The following is a 21727-nucleotide window of genomic DNA, read 5'->3' on the forward strand; positions in this document are numbered from 1 at the left end:
CACACAGCATGAATAATTGGAGACGAAAAACTGGAGAAGAAGCATGCAAAATGGAGAGGAGGCGAACGTGTGCAGAGAGGCCGTGGCGGATGAGAAGAGGAAAAAAAAAAGAAAAAAATTGCAGCTCGGGCCAGCCTGCCGTGGCGACTCACCGACCGGTCAATAATCTGCGGTGCTGGCCAGCTGCAGATTTTGACTGTTCTATGAGCCAGCGGGCGGGCGGGGGAAGGCGGAACTTACTGGCTGGTTACTGGCGAAGAGTCGTCGTCGTCGTGCATTTCGATAGCGTTGGTGGTGGTGGTAGAATGGAGGCGCAGCAGCGCTGCTGCATGCGAAGGATGTTGACCGGTCTGTGATACGTGTCCCTGCGCAGTGAGCATTGAGCATTGATCGTCGTTTTTCAGCCCTCCATGCGATGATTGCTTTTTCTTCTTCTTTTCTCTCGCGCCCAAGAAAAGAGCGTTTGGGCAGAGAGCAAAGTCGAGGTGGAAAGCGGTGAGGGTTGAAACCGACGGATGAAGTGTTGTCGTAAGCAATGGCGAGCACACCGGTATAGAGGTGTGTCGGTCAAGAAAGGAGATGTACACCGCAACGACTACGCAGCAAATTAGTATTTGGTTCGGCGGTTGGGCAGCTGTGCATCGTGAACGAGAGAGACGTACAAGTTGAGACGAGAGTGGGGCTGTTTCAAGCTGAAGGAGAAGAAAGAGGGACGCGCGTGCGAAGATCCGGGGGGTCCTGCGTTGACCGGCCTGACAGGGCATTGACAAAGCAGCATGGGCAGTGGTCAGGAGGACGGCGATGGTGATGCGGACATGTCGTGCGACATGGGCGCTTGAGCGGGATCTCGGAAGGGTCTGAGCCAAGTCATCACCGCCCTCGCAGAAGTGATGTCACCCTCTCCAGGCGTGACATGTTTGTTCTTCACGCCCTTCTCAGATGATGCTGCATTAGCGCCACCGTGCTGGGGAGACGAGTTTCTGCAGGAACAGTGTTTCTCGAGGGGTGTCCCCTGAAGCGGACAGCCGCCCATCGGACCGAACCGAAACATGGTGGAAGAATCAGCGAAGGCGCGGCGAAAGCGCTGGAAAAATCCGCGACGTCCAAGGCTGGTCGCAGGTCTCGTGGGCGTTTCCAAAGTCCAGGGTCCTGATTGGCACGGCGCCCGGGTTCCCGCCTGTAGGCGCCGCCAAGTGGACTCAACCCCTCCCCGAGATCCTCCGACTGGAGGCCCACGCCGGCTCCGAGCGTCTCGCTTGCGTTGCAGTTGGAGGTAAGGAGCTGACGGACAACGCATACCAAGCCCGCGGCTTGCCGGGGCCAAACGCTGTTTGATCGGACGACGATCCAGTGACTCAGACTCACTTGCCCCTGGATGATCTGCAGAGGTGAAGGCCTGAGGGTGAGCAATCTGGAAAAATTGCAAAAGAGGTTAGAGGCTGGCTGCACAGCGCAGTGTGCGTCTCACGGGGCGCGGAGATGCAGATGAGGTTTCATTCTGTAGAACTAGTTCTGTTGAACCGAAAGAAAATATGGAGCTGGCCGTAGAGGAAATCCAAAATCTCTAAGCAATCTGAGGATGTCCAAATGGTATCATGGGAAGCGTCATGGGACCGAGACGTCGCACATCAATCGGTCGTGTGAGTAGCGAGTGGTGGAGGATGGCAATTACACCATCTTTCCCCGTATTAATAGAATTCGTCGGCTTTGGGCTGGAGCGCTTGCGCATCCAGGCGTCAAGCCGGTCTGGTCGTGGCGTCGTAGCACTCTTTCGAGGCATCATTCATCCCGCATCGGCGTCTCATCGAGCTGAAAATTGTCGAGTTACCGACTCCGATTTGCCGACGACAGTAGAGGAGATGAGAGTTTGAATCTCTCTGAAATAACTCCGGTCTGGGGTCGCGTCGGCGGTGGCGGGGAATTCGTCATGGTAGCAGGGCGCCGGGCCTTGCAGGGAGGAGAGGTTGGTGCAGACATCGAGTCCAGCATCAATTCAGCGGAAACGACGGGTAGGGCGAGCCTTGGGCGAGAGGTAGATGGCGCCGGCCTCCTCGGCAACGACCTCGAAGGTGATGTCGCCGGTCTTGCTGCTCTTGCCGGTGAGCGGCCTGGAATGGATGGTGCCAGCGCAGGAAGTGCCGGAAGTCGAGGAGACGGTTGAGTCGGGGCGCTTGGGGGCGGCCTTTTTGGCGGCGCGCATCTTGAAGACTTCGTAATCGCCAAGGGTGCACGAGTCGGGGCGGTTGGAGTTGCATTCGAGGGCGGCGTCGGTCAGGTCGGTCATGACGGTCGAAGCAGAGTCGACGGACCAAGAGGTGGCGTGGGTTGCGTTGGAGGCAGACGAACTGGGGCGTTCGGACCAAAGAGAGGAGGCGGAGCCCTTGGAGGAGAGGGTCGAGGAGCTCTTGGAAGAGGGTGCAGTGCTCTTCAGCGAAGAGACGGAGCTCTTGGCCGAGGGAGCAGTGGCCGGCGTCTTGGAGGGAACGGTCAGATGGGTGGAGGCGGGCGAGGTCGAGGGCTTCTTCGGCGAGGAAGCGGGCTTGGGTGAGGTGTGACGGCCAGACTGCTGCTGGGCCTTTCCGTAGAGGTTCTCCTCCTCGGCAATGCGGCGGAGGTCGTGCTGGTCGTCGGACTCGGGAGGGAAATGCAGGGTGGCAACGACGTGGGTGGTGGCTTTGGTGAAGGGCTTCGTCCATTGGCGCTCGTCCCATTGGTGGTCGGAGAAGCTGGGCCTGCGGTCTGCAGATGCAGGTGCAGGTCTGGAAGGTTTCGAGGGTCTGGACGGGGTGGTGGCCTTGGAGGCGGCTGCAGCAGCAGGCTTATGCATGGCGGTAGCCGTCATCTTGTCGGACTGGGGTTTGGTATTGGAGCGGAGTTTGGTGAACATTGTGAAATCTGGAGAAGAAAGTCGGGCTCCGGGCCATGGTGATTTATCTGGCAGGAGCGAGGACTCGTGATGTCCCAAGAGAGAACGCGGTGAAAGTCGCAAAGTGCGGCTGCTCCCCCACTGCCGCTCGGCGCAGCACAGACGTTTGGTGGCTTTCACCGCTACCTTTGGCACGACCCACGAGCTATCGATAGGACGCCGACTGTTTCGGGCAGCCTGTCGCGCGCTACGCCGCCAAAACCTGTCATCTCGCTCGGGAGCACGTGACTGCGGGTGTCTGTTTCTGCTCTGTTTCTGACGTGGCCTGGCACCCACGATCAGCTGGAGAGTCAGCCTGCGAGTTGGGCCGGTTTGGGAAGAGTCAAGCTGCGGTGCCAGCGCAACGCAGGGTCGTCATGTCGTCGCAACACTGGCTGCCCCGTCGGCAGCCCCATTGGTGCGCTGCGGCGCAGTCGACTGTTGAGGACACGTTCGACCACGTAGCAGCGCGGCGCTGGAGTCGGTTGCCCAGCGAAACGCCAGAGGAGTTGCACACCCTCACAGCCTCCCTCGCTGTCGCCAATGAGTCTTGCGAGTTGCTGCGCTGGCGCCGCACGTGAGCGGATCAACCACGGCCCGCCGGCTCAGAGGCTCCGTCCGAGATTCAAGTTCTGCGGGCGGCAGTCGCGCCCGAGGCCTCGCGCCCGAGTCCTCGCGCCGTCGCAGCGCTTGCCGCGGTTTCCTCCCAACCCGCGCGATCCGGTGCATCACATAATCTCCCGTCCCCGCTCCACGCCCACTGCAGTCCCGTCAGTCCCACTCGGTGGCCTTCCATTCTTTCCGCAAGCGCTGCCGCGGCTGTGTCCGCTCTAGCCGCTGCCGCTTTGCTTCCTGTCGCGACCACTCATCAGCACTGCTGGCCTCGACCCAAGCGCTATGCTCTTCGCAGTCGGGCCCCGCTGCGCCTTTGCATCCCACGTCGATGCCCGAGCCACGAGCCTTGCTCCGCAATAATATCCGACTCTCTTTTGTCTCCGGCTCACGCGCCAGCCTCTCGCTAACTCGGTCTCACCATGAGTTGGCTCCTCCGTTCCAAGGCATTGCGAGATTCCGATACAGCTCAACAGATCGAGCGTTTGCGCCCATCTGTGACTGGAGCCGGCATCATCCTGGCCAACCACCACAATCGACAGGCTTTCATCCGCCGCCGCATTGACAACATCCGTACCATCTCTACAATCCCCTCACTTGTTCTTGCCTTTGCTGTCGTGTGACGCTGCTTCAATGCTGCAGGGACCGAAGGCCAGTGCACACCCGACTGCACACACGCCCAGGCCCCTCACCCCTCGCACGCATTGCAACATTCCCAAAGTGGTTGCGGGGAGCTCAAACGCAACGTCATCCATGCCCGATTCAGCAGCCGCTCCACCCGGAAGCTGTTGAGCCTCGGATGGCTCCAAACAAGCTAGCAATTCTCAAACACCCTGATGGCTGTTGCCGACCTGACTCCACTGCTTGGTAAAACGGAAGAAGCGCCGACGCTTGCCAAGCGCCTTCCGGTCTCGTCCGATCCAACTTGATCCCTTCCGATCTATGGTCTTCGCGCTGTCGTGTCCCAAGCCCTTCCAGAAACTAGCCATGGAACCCTTCGACGCTACTATCACTTGGCCGTAGCCTCGCTCCTTTGCTGTTTCAAACAACCCCCGAGGTCATGCGAGCACCAACCAGACGCTCGTTATCAGTAGCCTCGCCATGTTTCCATCCAAAGCGACTTCACCCCAAGGGTCACCCCTGAGGCGAGAAGCGCAAACGCTTCAATCTTGTCGGATAGTGCCGTTGCTCCACTGCTTTTACCACCCGTTTGTATTCTGCCGCAGCCAACATCCCCGGATCGTCCGTCCACCCGGCGCGTAGGTAGCGATGGCGCACTAACTCGATTCATCCTTTACTCTTTCTACCCGCCGGCCCTTTCTCTTCTCCGACCGGTAGACGTCCCACCCGTAGCCGGCCTTGGGCTCTGCAAAAGTCTGCCGTTTTTCTTGCCTGCTTATTCCCGACCGTGACGCCCTCGTCCCCGGCCCCCGTCCCGCAAGGCGCTCATGCATCAGACCCCCCCGGTTGTGCTGACCTTGTGAGCTGCCGAATGACATGACCGGGGATTTGGGTACTTGGGTATTCAGGCATTTTGCTACCTCTTCTTCTTTTTTCCAATACGTTGTGACAGCGAGAAGAGCACCAGCCGATGGCCATCGGTAATAGCCCAAGGGGCGAGCGAGCACCGGCAACTACAAAAGGACGAAGGCGAGCGCGGGGCCAGAAGTACACAGGCTCAAATGACCACAGGCCGCTTGCGACTGCGAGAGCACTGGCGATAGCGCGAGCCCGAGACGGCGGCCCCGGCCAAAGGTCACCAGAGAAAGCCCGAGGCCCGGTGAATGAGGCTGATTGACGCCCACCAGCCGTGCGTGACTGCGAGAGCGACAGGCCGAGAAAGCGACCTCGACTGACCGTCACCAACGAAAGCGCGAGCATGAGGCCCGGCGACAGCGAGAACACAGTGAGAAGACCAGCGATGTGCCTTATCATTAAAGTTGTCGCGCAGTCGCAGTCGTCGGTGACTATCACTCAGGCATCCCGGCACTCAGGTTGTACCCAGGCTTCCAGGCGGCACCCAGGCTCCCAGGCACTCTGGCTGTACTCAAGCACTCTGGCGGTACTCAGGAACTCAGAAACAACTCAAACCAGTCTGTGGACGGGTAACATCCTGAAAATGTTAGGATCATACGAAAAAAAAAAAAACATGCGTAGATGAAAAATGTCACGACGGAATTCTCGTCATACACAACTAAATCCGACACTGACTTTGCCCCTCCTGCCTTCAGCTTCACCCATCAGCCGACTCCCTCGCGCACCAAACAAGACACCGAACCTCGTGTCCAATTTTACCAATTGACTGAGCTCGCCGAGGCCGCGGACGCATCTCACCAGCCGGGTTCACGAAGCCTTCCAATGACCCGGAAGACAGCGCTTACCACAGCGGAAGGTGGGACACCATCTGGCGGTCCAATGATGCAAAGGCAAGTGCAGAGTGGTGGCAGCTTCCCTTTGTGCAGACGGCAAACGACGTCACCCTTTCGAACTCAACACTCCCCAACGTCATCGAGCCCTCGGGCTGGAAATCCGGGCTCAAGTAGGTAAACCATTCTCGAACGGCCGACGTGTAGCGGAGTTGGTTGAAGCGCGCGAACCCCCGCCTCGCCGAACCAGAACGGGCCGTCGTCCTCCCTGTGGTGGTGGCGAGATCAGCCTGCAGACAACGACGACGGGCCTCCGCTCGACAGCCTGTTGCCATCCCGCCGCCCGCTGCCTCCATGCCACCGGAGGCTATCGTGGCTTCCATCCTGCTCGTGGATAGGTGCACCCTCTTCAATTCATGGCATGGCGCCACCGGCCTGCCTTTTCGGGTAGTCGCAGCTGCCTCCCGCGAAGTCGTCGTGGTGGTTAGTAGGTAGCCGTGCGTGACTCCAACTTAACGATAAAGCATTAGATTCGAGAAAGCATCCAGAACCAAGTGCGTCCTCATGTGACCTTCTGCGATCATCATCAAACCAATAAATAATGTCTCAACCGCTGCTGGTAACTTTGCGATGAATAGCCAGTCTTTTCCCACCTGACCTGATTTCTACCTAAACACTACGTAGCTACTTGGAAAGAGGGCCAAATTTCACTTGCTCTGCACTGTCTCCGCTCCTTCATCAGCGGTGTAGAACTCGACATACCACAGCGATTACTCGTCCTATCCACCAAATAGCATCCATTCCCGCTGGACAATACCTTAGAGAGCATATCTAAAGTGCGGATTTTCCATCTGTAACAAAGTCAGCGCAAATGCAGGAAACTACACTCTCAAAACCTACATCAGTCAAGTCCGACAGCCCCTGCTCAATGCTTTCTCCACTCGCATCGCCACCGTATGGTAGACCATGAACCCTATCACGCTACAACAGCATCTGTCAGCATGACTGAACACAACTCACGTCAACATCACCACTCACCCTTGCATTCTCCCTCCTACACACCACCCAATACGCCCCCAAAACCCCCGCCTGCACCGCAAAACACACAATCATGGCCACAAACCCGGACCGATACCTCGGCGCCTCCTCCGCGAAAAACAGCTGCGGTCCCACCACATTCCCCACGCAATACGCGACAAACAACCCCGCCGTGACGACCCCCTTCTTCGTCCGCCCCGCCACATTCGCCTGTATCAGCCCCAAACTAAGCACGTACGTCGCGCTGAACCCCGGCAGCAAATAGTACCCGATCAACCGCCCATACTTGCTCTTCCCACCCTCTCCCCCTTCCGGAATCGCATACATCATGACCGTCCCCGCCAGCGCGACGCCGATCCCACCCAGCATGAGCGCGATGCGCGCACCACCACCAGCACCACCACTCCTCGACTTGGTGGTGGTGGTCGTATACCGCCCCGCCAGCCACCCGCTCACCAACAGCGCCACGATCTGCACCCCACCCGACGGCATCCCCAACAGCGTCGTCCCCAGCTTGTCGAACCCAAACCCTTCGACGATCAGCGGCCCGAACGCCACCACCCCGCCATTCGGCACGTTCGACGCGACCGTAAACGCGACGAGCAGCCACGACTTGACGTCGCGCGCGGCCTCGAGCGCCTGGTGGGGTCTGAACACGCGCGTGTCGAGCTGGCCGCCATCAGTGTTCGCCGCGACGACGAGGCGCGCGACGGCGATGCGCCGCTCGCGCGGGGTGAGGAAGCGGGATGCGGAGGCGGGGTTGGGGGCGGCGAGGAGGGTGAAGACGAGCGACCAGGTGACGGTGAGGGCGCCGAAGATGAGGAAGGGGAACTTCCAGGCGGGGAGGAGGGCGCGCGTGATGTGCCCGATGGCGTAGGCGATGGGGCCGCCGAGGATTTGGGCGGCGCCGTTCATGGAGAACCAGAGGGATGTGCGGAGGGGTTGTTCGGATCTGTGCGAGGGAGGGGGGGTTAGTGGGGTGGTGAGGGTGGTGGGGGTTGGATGGGTGGATGGATGGACGTACCGCTTGTAGAACATGCTTGTGAGGAGCACGAAACAGGGACTCACGCCGGCTTCCAGTGCGCCGAGGAGGAAGCGGGTTGTCATGAGACTGGCAAAGTCATCGGCAGCCGCCATGCACAAGAGGACGGTGCCCCAAAGACCACTGGGAGAGGTTAGTTTGGTGCTTCTTTGTAGCAGGTGAGCTTACATGATGACGCCGCAGACTCTGGTGATGTGGAACCGCTGGAAAAGGTAGTTTAGAGGGAACTCGGCAACGAGGTAGCCGATGTAGAAAATGGTTGTCAGCCAAGAATACTGGCTTCCGTATAGACCGACATCTTGCCGCATGCCCCACAACGCCGAGTATGAAATGCAAGACTTGTCGAGGAATTGGATGAGGTAGGTGATCATGAGCTTGGTTACTGTCAGTGGTGTGCGGTATTCGGGCAGGGAAAAAAAGACTGACCAGAGGCATGAGGTGGAGATCGATCTTCCGTCGCACTGCCCTCTCCTCTTCTTCAGTGTAGTTTTCGACTTCTCCCACTTGAATGTCATCGGGAAGATGCTTGCTATCTTGTTGTGTGGTAGGGTCTGAAGACTTTTCCGTCTTGGTCTCCATGTTTGCAGGAGGTTCAAGGATCACCAGTAACAGGCTGAGCGGACGAACAAGGCTGCGGGCACTGTGAGAATGATAGACTGGGAAAAAAGAGATTGCGACTCGACTATTAAGCATTGAGCCAGGAAACCGTCAACATATTGATGGTGCGGCCTTATCGCAGACATGCCGAGGACAGGTTGGGGGTGGATGGGGGGTGGATGGGATGGATGGTGTCTATTGGGTCGAGCGAACAGGGGTATCGGATGCGGCCCGGCCGATGTCCCTGTAGGTAGGCCGGCGACCACTTTACGACCAGGTATTACACGCACAAATTAGCCTTGACGTATAACAGGACGGCCACCCCTCATTTTTCTCCATCATCCAGACCTTCTCAAAAATGACCGAATCCAAGCTTCTCAGTGGCGAGTCCAAGCTTTCCCCCGAGGTAGCTGGGCTCATCTGCCAAGCCATTGACGATGCGAGCGACGAGCTGCGACGTCTCAATCTCGAGGTAAGTATTGTTCAGCAAGGGCGTGGACACGGCATTAATGGCGTCGAACAGATCTACAACAACCCGGAGACCAAATACGAAGAGTTCAAGGCATTCAAGCTACTGACGACCTGGTTCGAAAACCAAGGCTGGACGGTAAAGCGCTCGGTCTATGACATTGAAACAGCATTCGAGGCCCGCTTCAGCGTCGGCCAAGGCGGCCGGACCATAGCCTACAATGCCGAATACGGTAAGCCCATTTTTGGTTTTGAACAGTGGGCGACGAGATGATTCAGCTACCCAACATGGGTGTGGAGATTGTATAGTCATTATACTACTTGTGAAGAGAGATGATTTTAGCATGTACATGTTTCATCGCCTATGTATAACCCTTTTCTTACTCTTTCGTTACTCACTAGGCGTCGCACTCACCCACTCACACTTATTAACCCTTTCCTTACTCTCTTTGGTTACCCACTTACTTACTCACTATCCCGTTTTACTCTTTCGTCGCCCATATAACGCTTTTCTTACTCTGTCGTCAACCACTCACACTTACTAACCCTTTTCTTACTCTCCTTCGTCACCAACTCACTCACTAACCTTTTCTTACTCCTTTGTCACCTACTGGGCGTCGCACTCACTTAGCGTCTTTCGTCACCCACTCACTGACCATTCTCCCACTCAGACGCGCTCCCCAAAATCGGCCACGCCTGCGGCCACAACCTCATCGCCACCAGCACGCTCGCCTCGGCGCTCGGCACGGCGGCAGGGCTGCGCCACACGCAAACCGCCGGCACGGTCCTCGTGGTCGGCACGCCGGCCGAAGAGACGGGCGGCGGCAAGTACTACATGGCGCAACGGGGATGCTGGGCCGACGCGTCGGCGTGCCTGATGACGCACGCGATGCCCGACTTCTCGACGCCCGTGTGCGTGACCAAGGCGTCGTGGAAGTTCCGGGCCTTCTTCCGCGGGAAGGCGGCGCACGCGGCGGCGGCGCCGTGGGAGGGGCGCAACGCGTGCGACGCCATCGTGGGGGCGTACGAAGGGATCGCGCGGCTGCGGCAGCACCTGGACCGGCGGGCGGCGGAGAGCGTGCAGGGGGTGATTCTGTCGGCGGGGGAGGCGCCCAACGTGGTGCCCGAGTTCGCCGAGGGGACGTTCAGCATCCGGGCGCGCGACGCGGGCGGGCTGCGGGCGCTGCGGGAGCGCGTGGTGCCCGTGTTTGAGGGCGCGGCGGCGGCGGCGGGCTGCGCGGTCGAGCTGCGGTGGGACGCGCTGTACGAGGACGTCGTGACCAACGAGGCGCTGGCGGGCAGGTACCGCGAGCACATGGTGCGGCGGCTGGGCATGGCGCCCGCGGACATGGTGCCGGTCGACGAGGCGAGGGGCCGGTACGAGCAGGATGGCAGTTCGGACATGGGCAACGTCACGTACCTGTGTCCCGGCATCCAGCCCATGTTCCGCATCGACGCGGGCGGCCCGCCGCACACGCCTGCGTTCCGGGAGGCGGCGGGCACCGAGTTTGCGCACGGCGAGGCGCTGCGGGCAGGCAAGGCGAATGCGCTGGTCGGGTTCGAGGTCGTGAGCGATGGCGACTTTTATAGCGTGGTGCGCGACGAGTGGGAGGCGGCCATGGAGCGCGCGGGTAGGAGGTAGGTAGACAGACGGCCAGTGGGGTGCGGGTGCATGTAGGTACCTGGCTACTTGGCGGCGCTGATGGGGGCGCTGCACAAAGAGGCGGAAAGCGTGTGTGTGTTCTCTATCCGTAACTGGGCTCGGAAGAGAGGCAGGCATAGCAGGCATAGCTACACAATACTGCTAATGCCAAGGCGCTAGTGCACGGTCCGTGGGCCGGCTGCCATGATGATAAAACCGACCGCGTTTCCTCCACACTCTCTCTCCCCCCACTTGTCGTCGCCAGTGACGCCCGCCATGTCCGACGCGAATTTCCAGCGGTCAGTGCCACAAGCCCCGTCTCGAAAAACACGTCGCTGACAGCGGGGCCTTGTCCAGCTCTCTTGCCGCGTGCTTGAGGTGTCGCCGGTTGAAGTGCGTCCATCCAGCCTACTTCCGGGTCGGAGGATTGTGGCTGACCGCTAGGAACCAGAGTCAAATGTGCGGGGCCGGCCAGCATCCCGTGTCCGCGGTTCGTTGTAGATCGTCGTTGCTGGGCCAGCAGTTGGCTGACATGATTGGCACCAAGGTGCAAGAGTAATGGAGCAGACTGTCAGTTTGTGCAGCCGCGAGCCATCACCCGGCCCGCCACCGGCGCTCCCGATGCGCCGCTCCAACACCAGGACAGGAGTGATGATAATGATGATGACCACGACCGGTGCAGATCGGAGCGTCTGGATAGGCTTGAAGGTCAGCTTGCCCGCCTCACCGACGTTGTAGAGGGCATGCGAGGCGATCTCACGGCCGGCTTGACCGCGGCTCGCCCCACTGATCGCCCAAACACCAATCTCAATCCACCCGTCGCCCACGGCAATCTTGTTACTAGAGGAGTCATCACTGAAGAGGAATGCGTCCGGTCGTTTGAGACGTCAGCCTGCCTCGCTTCCCACACATGGGTGACCGCTGTTTCTGACCGCGACGTGGTTGCAGGTTCCTTTCCCAGTGCGAAGATACCATAGCCATCTTCGATGGCATTCCCCACAATCTGGATGCCGTCCGCCAGGAGCCCATCCTTCTGGCCGTCGTGTGCGCCGTTGGAGCCCGCGCATTGGATCCCGACTCGGACATGCATCAGAAATGTCTTGCTGAAACAAAATCCCTGACGTCGGCGATCGCATTCGGCCCGCCGCCTACCCTGTTTGCACTGAGGGGCATCATGCTGTTGTGCGCATGGTATCATCACGAGCGCCTGTGGGGTACCGTCATCACCACCGCCTACGGAATGGGCCTGCACCAAGACGCGCTGCGCCTGTCCAAGGAAGCAGAGACGATGAATCAGGATCAGATCGAGAGGGCCAGGACCTGGCTGTCCATTCTGACCTATGAGCTCATGTAACGTGCCCATTATTTTGGTCGGATTTGTTAGCATCTCTTCTGATGTCCAGCTCAGGGCCAATACAAGCCGTCCGTACCTGATCGGGGACAGTCAACGCTACATGGAGCTAGCCCAGGGCCTTGTCCAGTCGCACCATAGTAGACCCGTCGATCAACGCCTCATGGCGTACCTCGAGCTGTTCAAGATCGTAGGTAAGCAAGCTCCGATATCAACCACTCGGAAAGCAGCTGACACGCGGGCGGGCAGTCAAGTGCAAGAACAATGTGCTCGCCGACTTGTCGCCTGGCCAGCAGCAGCTCGATCTCATATCGCTCAACAGCTCGCTGGAATTCTGGTTCTACCGGGTGTTCAACGACTTGATCGACCCCCATTACCAGACCTTTTCGAAACCGCAGGACCGCAATAGGCTGGTGATACCTTATACATTTGCTCGAATGTGCGTCTGCGATCGTGAGACGATGGGTTGCTGACGAGTGCACAGGTGGGCCAACGGCCGTGTAGTCGATGCCGGCATTTTGACCGACGAGATAATCGGCACTCCCGGGCACTACTTGGTAGAAGCGGTCAACAATGCCGTCGAGTCCGCCTTTCTCTTGCTGGACACTGCATTCGATTCCCAGGCTCTGGCTCGCAGCCTGCGCTACACCATAGTAAGAGGGACATGTGCTTGGGCACGCATGCTGCTACTAACAAAAAGTGTCCAGGATTACTCGAGCATGACGCTGACTGCCGCGCTTTCGTTCCTGAGTCGGGTCGTGGCGTTGCGGCAAGCCACTGGATTCGCAGTTGACGTGCAACGCGTCGTCCGAGCTCTGGAAAGAGCGAGGGACGTGTTTGAGAAGGCGCGTGCGTTTTCTCACGCAGAGTGGACGCGGGGTCTGATTGGCGAGTGCATCTCGGCGTCTTAATGCTGCTAAGATATGGGTAGTTTCGTGGCGCCGGGTACCTACGCGTACAAGGTCGAATGCCAATTAAGCAACACGAGGTGCGATTCGGACATGATGGGTGCAGATTGCTCTTTTTCCCGTGTCACCGTCGAGTAGGTATGTTTTTGCTTTGGATCGCTTCCGACACGCAGCATGCAACACAGGCCGATGGTCGCGACAGGGGACAGTGCTTTCCAGATAGGCGACGATCGGAGGAGGTTCCGGCATACCGCGGTCCCGCGGTCAATTCTTCGTGGATCGGAAATTGAGTGGCGGCTAGGTGCGGGCGATGCTGGATCGGGAGAGCAGGAGATGGTGGAGGTTTCCCGGACCCACCGGTCGGCTTCTCTCATGGGAGGGCCTGCCACGTGAAATGGGGATGTGTGCGAGGCGGCGCCGCAAAGGAGGCCGGTCCCAGGGATTGTCGGGGGGACATGACTAAAAACCAATAAGTGGTCTTGCTAGATGTAGATTAACTCAGGGCGCAATCTGCATCTCGACAGGCGCTAGAAGCTTATCGGGCGCTGGCCCATGCCCCCCTTGGGACGAGTGTGGCCGCGGGGAAGCGGGAGGCCGAGCTGCGCGATCCTTTTCTCCTGGCCCGTTGCTTTTCGCATTGAAAAACATGTGCACTCCTTCTTCCTCTTCCTCTTCTTTCTCACTTTTCTGGTCGAATTAGAGCGCGCGCGCGAGAGAGAGGACAATCTCCACGGTCGCCGGAAACCAGCAGCAAAAAAACCAGGCAAGAGCATCGGCCGCATCTTCCTTCCCCCTTCGTCGACCGCACCGCACGAGCTCCTCCCAAGGCCACCAGCGCCCGGTGCAGCAGCAGCAACAACAACAGCAATGACTTCCCTCTTCTCCTGCTTCGGCCCGCGCAAGCCCGCGACGCCGGCCGTCGACGAGAACGGCAACGAAATCTCTCCCAACGAAAAGCCCGGGTCCTCGCACACCACTCCCAGCGCCCCCGCGGCGCCGCAACGGCCGGCATGGGAAGCGCTCCTGCCCAAGCCGGCGGCGGACGCGGCGCTCGGCGCGGCCATCTCGTCCGTGTTTGACAGCATCGACGCGTACGTCGAAAAATACTACCGCGACAAGACGTCCGAGGACCTGGACGCCACGCACGAGGCCTGCCTGATGCTGGTCGGCACGCCGCACCTGCCGTCGTCGCTCATCGACCTGCTGCAGAGCAACCGCCCCAACCCGCTCGTGTGCCGCCCGACGGCGCTGATCAAGCACAGCATCGCCTACATGGTCCAGCAGGCCATGACCATGGACGAGGGCGGCCGCAACTCGCTGCTGCCGCCGTGGATGACGAGCCTGCCGCAGGCCCTCAAGGGCGCCGAGCACGACGACGAGGCCGGTGAGTGAAAAGCTGACATCCCTTCTTCTTCTCCCCCACGGGCGTCCTCCGCTAAACAAACACTCGACACTCCCAGCCTTCTCCGAAGCCTTCGCCCACTGGCGCGTCCTCACCGCGCACCTGCAGCCCCCCAACGCGACGACGACGAACCCGCTGGCCAAGCAGTCGCGCACGCAGGCCACGCGCGCCATCGCCGACCGCATCACGGGCGCCTTCTCCCCCTGGGAATCCTTCCCCGGCAGCCCCGAGCAGCGCGCCGACCTCGTCGCCATCTGCGACGAGGCCGCCGCCGCGGGCGCCCTCGTCTTCGCCCAGCCCGCCGCCTTCGCCTTCGTCTGGACCCCGCAGAATTTGGGTTTGGATGAGGAGCCGCGCAAGGTGGCGGTGGTGAAGCCGGGCGTCGTCAAGACGTGTGTGGGTGGGGATGGCGCGATGGAGAGGAAGGGCGAGGAGGTGGTGGTGGTGCATGCGAGGCACGTTCCTTTGACGTTTCCGGAGGGGTTTGTGGCGCAGTGAGGTGGGTGGTGGTGAGTGAGTGAGTGAGTGGGTGAGTGTTGATGTTTTGATGTTTTGATTGGAGAGGAGGGATAATGGATGGATATGATTGGAGTTTACGGTTTTGAATTTTTCCTTTTCTTTTCCGGGACTATTATCTTTTTCCTGCGATAAGAGGGGGGGTTTCATGGCTTCTCTTGCTTGCCCCGACCCCCTTGGAAATTTGAGATACCATTGGGAAACTTTTTTTTCTTTTCTTTCTTCATGTTTTCCCTTTCTTTTCCCGCGTCGGCATGTTTTGGGATGATGTCGTGTCGCTGTCATTGTATATGCATGTATAAAATCAAGAACCGTCAAAATATGAAAAGGCATGTATTTACCACGTTCCAGCATTCGTCTCTTTGTCAGCTGAAGGATTTCTCGTCATGGCCTCTGCGGATCTCGGTGCTGTCTTCTCGACGAGCTTCCACGTTGCCGGTGCGGAAAACGCAAATCAGCCCGACATCCACCTCCACTGCGGACCAGATGCCACAATTACAAGACACCCGGGTTCTGTCCGTTTCATGCAAGATGGTCGAAACGCGAACGGTACGAATGACACTGGCGACGATGGTGATCGGTGTCGATGCACCTGGCGCCCGCCGCCCCCGCCGCCCACCCGCACCGTCTTGTCGTCGTCGTAGCCGCCGGCACGCACCGGCCGGCACTGCACTTGCGTCCATCGAGACCGTCCCACCTCGAGCGGGACGGGACGGTACGGTGAAGACGAACGACGAGCGAACGAAGCACACCGTACGGCCGCGCCACGCACAGCAGCGCGCGGTTTCCCAGCGGTCGTCGGTCGCCGAACACGCGGTCGCCGGTAGAATCAGATGCAGGCGCTGACTCGATTTGGTTTGGTGGGGCAGGCAGGCAGAGCGCGAGGTTGTATGTACGTACGTACAAGATCAGCGTCCGGTATACAGGCTAGCTGATATGCGGGCTCGGTTTGAGGTCCGGCTTTGGCCTTTGGGACGGCGGCGATGTGCTGGTCTGTGGCCTGTGTTGTAGTGGGTTTGTAGGTATCATGTCGTGGTGGTCAGAGCGAGCGATCGAGCGAGGTCAGCCGGGATAGGCAGAGCGTGGTGCATGGGTGTCGTCGTGGCCGGCCCCAGGCTTGCGGGCTGAGCCGTGACTTGCAGGACAGGATGCGGGCAACTGCGAAGATCGTGGCCAGGATCTGGGGGATGATGTTTGCCGACGAGGATGAGAGAGGCTCTGGACTCGGTGGGCGGGGTGGGGTTGGGTGATGGATGTTCTTCTACGAGGGACATGACGAGCCGAGGTGGCCAGTCATTGACGGTTGCCGTTTTTCGGCTTGCATCGATGTTTGCTGTGTGGATGGCCGAGAGGAAAAGGGTTTCGCGGGATCGGGTTGGCCAAGAAAGGCGATGTCAAGTTAAAGATGGAGGACAAAGGCATATGTCTGATTGCGCAGGTTCATAGCCTGAGGATCAGCATCAATGCTGCTGGAAATGGTTATACTGTGCCCACTTGAACTGTTGCACTTGGGGTTTGGAAACCGCATGCAGCTCGGGCTGTGGAGAAGTTGTGTTACCAAGTAAGACTCTCCAACCAAGCTAGCGAAAATAGCCCGGACAAGGGATCGTTCCGGAGGGAAGTAGCTGGGAGGGAGAAAGATGATTACGAGAAATCGAAGAGTTTTTCCGCATGTTGTTTCTTTCCTTTGTCCAGCGAAAAGGTGGTCTACTCCGCCCGTCTACAAGCCTCACGGGAGGCGGCTAACTCTAGCATATAAGTAGACGTGAACACAATCATCATCCTCCAAAGGGCCTACGGTATGAGTCTTTGAGTACATGCTATAGGTAGACTTAGCCTAATTTGGTCTTCTGTTCTGGGTATGTTCCATGTGCGGCTATCACAACGACTCCTTCGAGGAGCTGAGGTTGACCGACTACCCCGGTACTACCTCCAGTCAGACCGAGAAGGGTCAAGAAACGACCCTTATACTTAAGCTTACCAGACTGGCTCTAAGTAATTAGTTAGATCTCCCGTAACTTAGATATAGACGATCTACTAAATCGTATCGAAATCTCCTTTAGGGCCTAATACTATCATGGGGCCGTTATCGACGCCAAACATGTCTAACCTGCGCCATCTAAGATTATCCTACTATAAAGAGCCGTTCGTGCTTATAATAACGCTCGCAAACCACCGCGCCGTATTATAGTATAGCTATCTATGCCTTATTAGAAAACCGTTAGTGATAGGAATATCAGCAAGGTGGCGTACGCGGTGGTAGTCTATACAACACAAGGTTAGTATGTGCCGAATGTGCTCACATTGCGGAAACTAGGCGAGACAGGGCTTCGTTCTTCTCGCCTGAGTTGCCATCTGCTCGTTCTGCGGCACGGCTGCCGGCATGATCCGAATTCCGAAATTTTGCTTGTCTCAGTTCCTGCTGACCCTTGCTGTCTGCTGTTTCGCGTCGCATTTACGGCTCGAAGGGGGAAGGCTTTATAAGACTCGCCGGCCTTCACCAGCAGGTTGCTGGCCTTCTTTCTCATGTACCCACCGGACCCCTTGACCGGTCGCGCAAGTGTTCAAGCGCGATTTTCGACAAGTCTCAGCCCTTGGACGGGATGATGGTTCGCGAGGCCGCCCGGCAGTCCGTGGCGGCGTGCCTTGGGGTCGCCCTTGTAATAATATCGCACCGCCCCTATTCGCCGCCGCCTGCTGCTGCCCGCCTTGCTTATCATAATCAACCACGACACCACCCTCACGATACGCCCAGATCTGATCCTGCTACAGTAAGCGCGCGATCTACCTAGACAATTGTCGGGTGATTGACCTGGGTTTGGAAGACTTGGTCCTCGTCAAGAGTAATGTTTATCTCACAAGTTAGACGCAATGCTGATTCGGCGCGTAACAGTGCCAAAGGGTAGTTAAACTACTACCCACACCTTAGTATTTATGTTTAAGAATATAATTGTATAAGAGTAAAGAATACATCGAGGTGCTGTGGTCTGACCCCTGAGATAAAGCAAGTGAAGTTTCGAGATGAAGCGTGGTCAGGCCAAGGAGATGTGTGGGGATTTGGAGCAGCGGGGGATCAGCTTGGGGGTGGTAGGGTCTCACTCGACACAAGGTGTTTAGGTTTTCTTCAAACCCTCGTGTTAGGCTTTTCGCTTGGCTTTGACTTGGCAGCATCGCCGGGTCTGCAACAGGCGCGATCCACTGACGATCCTCAGCCGCCAAGCTCCGCCGAACAAGCCCACCACCTCTCCCTTGCACCATCACCTCCATCGCGCTGCATCGGTCAACGACTCGGCCTGGTGCCCCCTGAGTGCGCGGCCCCCACAGCCGCGTCGCACACGTCTGACGCGACGATTGGTGCGGGTGCCCGACCCTGCCCAAGGGCTTACCACGTGTCTATAACTGGACATGCAATGGGCCGGATTAGTGACGGGTAGATCAATGCTTACGCCTCCACCCCAGCCTGCAGGTCCAGCGTCAGTCGGCGTCATCTTCGCCACCGCTCCGTCTTAGGCCCCCGATGGACACGCTTGCGACCCCAATCCAGCCATGCCCCCCGGCAATCATCCATCCGTTTTTGCTCGCCCTCTGCACGCCGTTTGCTGATCGCCTACACTCGGTGCGGCCCGCAATCCCCGCGTCTGTCGCCTCTGTTCGTCTGTTCGTCTGTTCTCCCGCCCTCCCCACCACCACCGCCTTGCAACCCTCTCGGAATCTGCCTTGCGCCCAGCCTCTGTGTAGCCCGACAGTCCTGACTCAGCTTCGTATCACTCTGAGCCTGAAGTTTCTCCACGATGCAGTCGCAAGGAACCCCTGCAAACAATCTGGATACGAAGACGGTCGAGTCCCTCATCGTCTCCGTTGAGTCGTCGCCAGACATGCGCTGGGCTCCGGGGCAGAATGGCGGCGGAGCACTTGCCACCGTGCCAATTCCAGGCTGAAATCACACACCTGAAGCGGTGTGACAATCCCATGCCGTTCTTGTTCGAGGGGTTTTTGGATCAATGGGACGTCGATCGCACAGCAGGAACGTGGCGCATGTGGTGAAAAGTCTGGTCGTAAGATTGCGCCGTCCGTGGCATGACGAGGTAAATAATAAAGCGAGCCTGCTCCGCCCCATCCCTCATACGCGTCCTGCTTCAAACGTCATGGACTGAGGACCGAGCTACAGGCAGCTGTCACGTCATCGCTAACCCTGTCGAGTCCCCGCTTCTTCACTCATATCCTTATCGCCCCTGTCCGAGTCCAGATCCGCCGGGCTCCGAAACCTTGGACCGGCCGCGAACACTCGCTGCGTGCGGCAGCCACAAATTCAAGACGCCGCGAATCAGTCACCCTGCTTGCCCGCTGATGCCCCTGCACGCTGACGCTGCTGGAATCCTTAACATTCTCCCGCTCTCCATTCCCTTTGTCCCCCCGTCCTCCTCGCCACGAGCATGGTCACTGTTTTCCCTTGGACAACACCGAAACAGCAACCCACCATGTCACCCTCAATCCAACCCGTGTGGGCCCGGAGCCGGCGATCCTTTTTCTTTTATCTTACCTGCGCCTTCGTCCTTGTCGCCGTCCTGTTCGCCTTCTCCGGCACCTTTCCTCGGCGCTTAGCTGAACCCGAGAGCCACCCAAAACCCGCATCATCCAAGCCATACTGGAACCAAGGGACCACGACATGGCGATTCGACCCCGCCCGCGACGCCAGAAATCTCGGCCTGTCCGACGAACAATGTGACATTGCTTTCCCGGACCTCTACACTGAAGTCTACCGTGCCCGTGACCATCTCGGCCTGAATTCCGTCAAGCAGATCCAGGTCCAAATCTACTCGGAGCGGAAACCCTGGGCCCATGCCCAGATCCATGTCCTCATCCACTCGGGACAGGTGCGTCAAAGTCGAGCCAGCGCGCCAGTCGTTTTTCACTCTGACCATACCGCAGTTGTACATTGTCGACGAAATGAAAGGCGCATCCAACCGCGCCCGCGCTCTCGCCGGCCTCGCCAACCTCTACCGCGCCATCACCGCCCTCGACGACCCCAGCACCATTCCAAACGTCGAGTTCATCCTCGACCTCGAGGACACGCCGACCCTCGACGCACCCAAGGACCGCATCGTCTGGGGCTGGAACCGGCCAAAGTCTAATCTCAACACCTGGGTCGCTCCCGACTTTGACGGCTGGGCCGTAAGTCTTGCCGCACCACTGATAATCCACCCAACCCCACCGCTAATCAACCCTAACCCGTCCAGTTCCCCAACCCGGATCTCGGCTCCTACATCTCCTTCCGCGACCGCATCCAATACACCGAGCAGCCCTTCGTCACCAAGATCCCCAAAGCCGTCTGGCGCGGCGCCAACAACAACCAAGTCCGCGAAGCCCTCCTCTCCGTCGTCGAAGCCTCCGAGGCCCACCAATCCAGCTCCCTCTCCTCCTCCACCTCCGCCCAATCCACCGGCAGCGGCAGCAGCAGCAGCACGCTCGACGAATCCTGGGCCGACGTCCGCAAGATGAGCGAGCACCGCATGCACATGGCCGAGTTCTGCAAGTACATGTTCCCGATCCACACCGAGGGCGTCGCCTGGAGCGGGCGGCTGCGCTACCTGCAAAACTGCGAGTCCGTCCCCATCATCCACCAGCCGCTGCAGCACCAGGCCCACTACTACGACCTGCTCGCCGCCGACGGGCCGCACCAGAACTACATCGCCGTCCGCAACGACTTTGCCGACCTCGAGGAGAAGGTCAAGTTCTATCTCGACCGCCCGGAGCTCGCGGCGCGCATCGCGCGGAATTCCGTCGCCACGTTTCGGGATCGCTACCTCACGCCTGCGGCCGAGGCGTGCTATTGGCGGCGGATGATCAGGAGCTGGAGCGAGGTGCAGGCGTGGGAGCCCGAGAAGTATGTCGACGTCATGCAGCACGACGGCAGCGTGTGGAAGAAGCAGCGCGGCGTCGATTGGGAGATTTTCGCCGCCACCGACCCGCATTATGTTTTGGATTTTCCGGGATATGGGAATGGGGAGGGGAAAGAGGGGAAGGAGGAATGAGGAATGAGGGGAAAAAATGGTTCGTCATCTCGTAGGGGTTTTTTTTTTTGGTTTTTTTCTTGGCTGGTTTCGACCGTGTTGTTGTTGTTGTTGTTGTTGTTGAATGTTTGTTTAGCTCTGTGGAATGAATGGGGTGTTGTCGTTCTTGGCGTTTGGGAATGGTTGGCTTTTTGGGGCTCAACACGGAATGTGGAGATGCTACAGGGCCGTTTGCGGATTAGACGAGAGATGCATCACATGGGAGTATTATCTAGATTTTTTCTTCTTCTTCTTGCAATGTTTAATTGATATGTATCTTACGAACTTTGTTTTCTTTATGCATGCTTGTAGAAACAGCTGTTTGACTTCGACAGCGCAACGGTCGATCGACGAAAGGAGCATTGATTTCGAAGGAGTTTAGTGAGTAAATGCAAAGGTGTTACGTAGATAGCAGACGAGTCAATCCATTAGATTTAAGAAGAGACTAAATTTTCGTCCATCTTGTGTCCGTATCCCATCGGGACCATGTCGTTGTTATCTTCTACAAACTTTACGGTGAGTTTGGTACTTGTTCTAGTACTTCTGCCCAAAAGGCTATTGGAATTGGATGTAGTCTATAATTTATCTTGAACGACTCGAGTGAGAGTCATGTCGTATCCGACTACCTAACCGAACCCGAGATGACAACATCCAACTTAAAATCAACATCCCACCGGCAAATGGCCTTGTGCATACAAGTCTATAAATCACACCCCATTGCCTTCTTATACGTATCCTCTCAAGCCGTTTCGAAGAAAGAAAGAAAATACAAACCGAAAGGGAAAAAAGAAACGCCTCAGGTCCCGCCAATTTCGCCCATATCTCGCACA

General features: G+C 58.2%; 5 protein-coding genes across 5 annotated transcripts; 3 read left to right on the plus strand and 2 right to left on the minus strand.

The window, feature by feature from the left end:
• Window positions 1-1993: 1993 nt before the first annotated feature.
• Window positions 1994-2887, minus strand: BKCO1_4100038 (uncharacterized protein; the record flags this gene model as incomplete). Its single annotated transcript, XM_020275799.1, has 1 exon — window positions 1994-2887. The coding sequence occupies one exon, from the start codon at window positions 2885-2887 to the stop codon at window positions 1994-1996; it is 894 nt and encodes a 297-aa protein (XP_020128358.1).
• Window positions 2888-6701: 3814 nt separating this feature from the next.
• Window positions 6702-8542, minus strand: BKCO1_4100039 (mfs allantoate transporter; the record flags this gene model as incomplete). Its single annotated transcript, XM_020275800.1, has 6 exons — window positions 6702-6734; window positions 6784-6864; window positions 6922-7873; window positions 7946-8086; window positions 8132-8337; window positions 8390-8542. 6 exons carry the CDS (start codon window positions 8540-8542, stop codon window positions 6702-6704), a joined length of 1566 nt encoding a protein of 521 aa, XP_020128357.1.
• A 376-nt stretch (window positions 8543-8918) lies between these two features.
• Window positions 8919-12932, plus strand: BKCO1_4100040 (amidohydrolase; the record flags this gene model as incomplete). The annotated part of the gene is made up of 11 exons (XM_020275802.1): window positions 8919-9032; window positions 9084-9261; window positions 9700-10659; window positions 10851-10969; window positions 11115-11167; window positions 11218-11556; window positions 11619-12020; window positions 12079-12215; window positions 12271-12460; window positions 12506-12674; window positions 12729-12932. The coding sequence occupies 11 exons, from the start codon at window positions 8919-8921 to the stop codon at window positions 12930-12932; spliced, it is 2865 nt and encodes a 954-aa protein (XP_020128378.1).
• An 864-nt stretch (window positions 12933-13796) lies between these two features.
• Window positions 13797-14829, plus strand: BKCO1_4100041 (uncharacterized protein; the record flags this gene model as incomplete). The annotated part of the gene is made up of 2 exons (XM_020275803.1): window positions 13797-14313; window positions 14390-14829. The coding sequence occupies 2 exons, from the start codon at window positions 13797-13799 to the stop codon at window positions 14827-14829; spliced, it is 957 nt and encodes a 318-aa protein (XP_020128379.1).
• A 4496-nt stretch (window positions 14830-19325) lies between these two features.
• Window positions 19326-20879, plus strand: BKCO1_4100042 (uncharacterized protein; the record flags this gene model as incomplete). Its single annotated transcript, XM_020275804.1, has 3 exons — window positions 19326-19721; window positions 19777-20019; window positions 20085-20879. 3 exons carry the CDS (start codon window positions 19326-19328, stop codon window positions 20877-20879), a joined length of 1434 nt encoding a protein of 477 aa, XP_020128380.1.
• Window positions 20880-21727: the final 848 nt, after the last annotated feature.

Source organism: Diplodia corticola (genome assembly GCF_001883845.1).
Source record: "Diplodia corticola strain CBS 112549 chromosome Unknown scaffold41, whole genome shotgun sequence".
NCBI classification, from domain to species: Eukaryota; Fungi; Ascomycota; class Dothideomycetes; order Botryosphaeriales; family Botryosphaeriaceae; genus Diplodia; species Diplodia corticola.